The sequence below is a fragment of the Myotis brandtii genome, unplaced genomic scaffold (assembly GCF_000412655.1).
Source record: "Myotis brandtii unplaced genomic scaffold, ASM41265v1 scaffold691, whole genome shotgun sequence".
Taxonomy (NCBI): domain Eukaryota; kingdom Metazoa; phylum Chordata; class Mammalia; order Chiroptera; family Vespertilionidae; genus Myotis; species Myotis brandtii.
Window position 1 is genome coordinate 451,236 of NW_005370704.1, and position 2,578 is coordinate 453,813.

The 2,578-nt window shown below is 63.5% G+C and overlaps 1 protein-coding gene across 2 annotated transcripts in view; it reads right to left on the reverse strand.

Moving 5' to 3' along the window:
• Positions 1-502: 502 nt before the first annotated feature.
• LCN15 (lipocalin 15) overlaps positions 503-2,578 on the reverse strand; it is a 5,360-nt gene continuing 3,284 nt past the window's right edge. The window contains exons 6-7 of one of the 2 annotated variants that reach the window (XM_014529718.1): positions 2,219-2,285; positions 503-646 (exon numbers count right to left, since the gene is read on the reverse strand). In XM_014529718.1, coding sequence (XP_014385204.1) covers positions 2,251-2,285 — 35 coding nt within the window. In that variant the 3' untranslated portion in view covers positions 503-646; positions 2,219-2,250. Of the gene's footprint in view, positions 647-2,206; positions 2,286-2,578 lie in introns of both variants that reach the window. The other variant, XM_005881818.2, reaches the window with a different exon arrangement.

Here is a 2,578-nt window from a genome sequence, read left to right on the forward strand (position 1 = left end):
TGCCGCCGGCTCCTGCCGCGGAGCCCCAGCAGCAGGGCCGGTCTCCCCAGGGGCCCTCGGTTTCCCGCGGCTGCGTGAGTCCATGGCAGGGGTCCTCAAACTTCTTAAACAGGGGGCCAGTTCACTGTCCCTCAGACCGTTGGAGGGCCGGACTATAGTTTTAAAAAAAACCATGAACAAATTCCTATGCACACTGCACATCTCTTATTTTGAAGTAAAAAGACAAAACGGGAACAAATACAATATTTGTATTTGCATGTGGCCCCCGGGCCGTAGTTTGAGGACCCCTGGTCCATGGGGTCAAGCCGGCGGGAGGGAGATGCTGCCCGGGGTCCAGGTGCCAGGCGTGGCCGGAGCCTCCCGCCCTCACTCAGCCAGGAGGAGCCTAGCAGCCAGAGGCCCTTCCCACCCTCCTCCCTGCCTTAGTTCCCCAGAAGCCCAAGGCCGAGGTGGGGCACGCTGTGCTCTCCCTCCGGCCTCTCCAAGGAGTGAGGAGCCTGGAGCCTGTAGAATCAGTTTATTGAGCGGAAGGGGAGGCACTGGGGATGGGGGTGAGCAGGAGGGGGTGGGCAAGGCCTGGAGTAAAGGGAGGGCCGGGGTCTGGAAGACTTGAGGTGCCGAGCGAGGCCTGCTGCTCCGGCTTGCCCTGCACGGACGGGAAAGGCGTGGTCATCCATCCACCCACCCACGCAGCAGACACTCAGACGCCCCAGCTGCCCCGCACACACAGCATCCCCTGCAAGGCCCTGAGAGCTACTCTGCTACCCCAAGTTCTGCAGATGCAGAACACGCCCACCACTGCTCCCCCAGAGGCCCCAGGGCTGCCCCGGGGTCCTGGGGACCCAGCCACAGTGCCAGTGCCACCTCCCCGGCTGGCTGGCTGGCGGTGAGGGGCTGGTGTGGAAGCAAGGCCCAGCGTGGCCCGTAAACACCGCGGAGCCCACAGACCGGCCCCTGACCCCAAAGCTGCTTTTTCTTTTTAAGACCATCTGGGTGGGGGAGGCGGCACAGGAAGACGGGGCTCACGCTCTCAACAGGTAGAACCTTCTGGAACAGCAGGATTTGGCTCGATTCCCTACGCCCTCTCCTCCTACCCGGTAATGTTTCTGAAACAATCACGCGTGTGACGGACAGAAGGCGGCACCAGGATGCCGGCAGCGTCAGACCCACGGAAAGTCAAAGCACCCCAATGTCCCCAGGACCCTGGGTTCGTAGCCAGGACAGCCAGGGGCCCAGGGAACGGGGTGGAGGATAAAGAGGAAGCTGCCCGGTGCGGACGCCGTGACTGCCAGGAGGGGGCAAGGCCGCCTCCCGACCTGCCGACTGGCCCGCCGCATCCGGCCTTCACTGCCTTATTGAGGTTCCCGAATTCTCCTCCAGGAACCTGGGGAAGGGGCCTGAGGGTTCCCTGGTGTCTACTTTGGGGGAAGGTGTCCCCAAGACCCCACCCACCTGCCTGTGTCCCAAGGGCTCCCGGGGACCCAGCTCTGTGAGGGCAGTGAATGGGGGTCTCCCAGGGGACCCTCAGGGAGAGGTTGAGGACCCAGGCCTTCCCAAAGCAGGGGCCTGGTGCCCAGGGGGTGAGCTGGGGCAAATGGGGACACAGACTGCACCGGGTTGGATAGATCCCCCCAACATTCAAGTCCACCTGGAACTCTGAATGTGACCTTTTTTGGAAATAGGTTCTTTCGGACGTAATTACTTAGGGGTCTCACAATGAGAGCCCCTGGATTTAGGGCGGGCCCCACAGCCAATGACGGGTGTCCTTGTAAGAAGAAGGACATTTGGACACAGACACGCAGAGGGAGGTGGCCATGGGACAGCGGAGCAGAGATGGGAGGGACGTGTCTACCAGCCCAGGGAGGCCAGGGTTGCCAGCACCACCAGGAGCTGGGGAGGCAGGGGGTCGCCTCTGGAACCCCGGGAGGAGCCAGCCCTGCCTGCCCACACCTCCCTTTATGGCCTGTGGCCTCCAGAGCTGTGAGAGGGTAACGGTCTCTCGTTTTTAAGCCACCCCATTTGTGGTCATTTGTTATGTCAGACGAAGGAAATCCGTGGGGGCTTCCTGGAGGAGGGGGGCTGAGACTGAAGCACCAAAACCAGGCGGAACATGCAAAGTGGATTTGGTGGGAGGGGAATCTGGTGGGAGAGCAGGAGGCCTGGGGAGGAGAGGGGGCGGGCCCTGCAGGACAGGAAGGGGCATTACCCTGTCCTCCGCCTGGGAAGGGTCCAGGTGAATCCCCAGAGCTGTCAGGGTGCCTCCTCGCCCCCCGAGGAGCACGCATCTGTAGGAAGGAAGACAGCCCGTGAGAGGCGGAGCCGGCGGACACGCCCCACCAAGCCCCCAACCCCTGGGTGTGGTGGGGACCGGTACAGCCAAACCCGGAGGGTGGAGCCGAGGACTCTCCCTTCTGGGCTCCCCAGGCCGCTCCCTTGGGGTGCGTGGGGGGGAAGGGGCTGCGGGCAGGAGGGGCTGGAGTCGCTGCCAGCCCAGCTGCTAGCTTAAGCTCAGGGAATCAGAGAGGGGGCTGAGGGCGGGGCTTGGCGGGGCGGGGGCTGGCCTGGAGGGGCGGGGCTT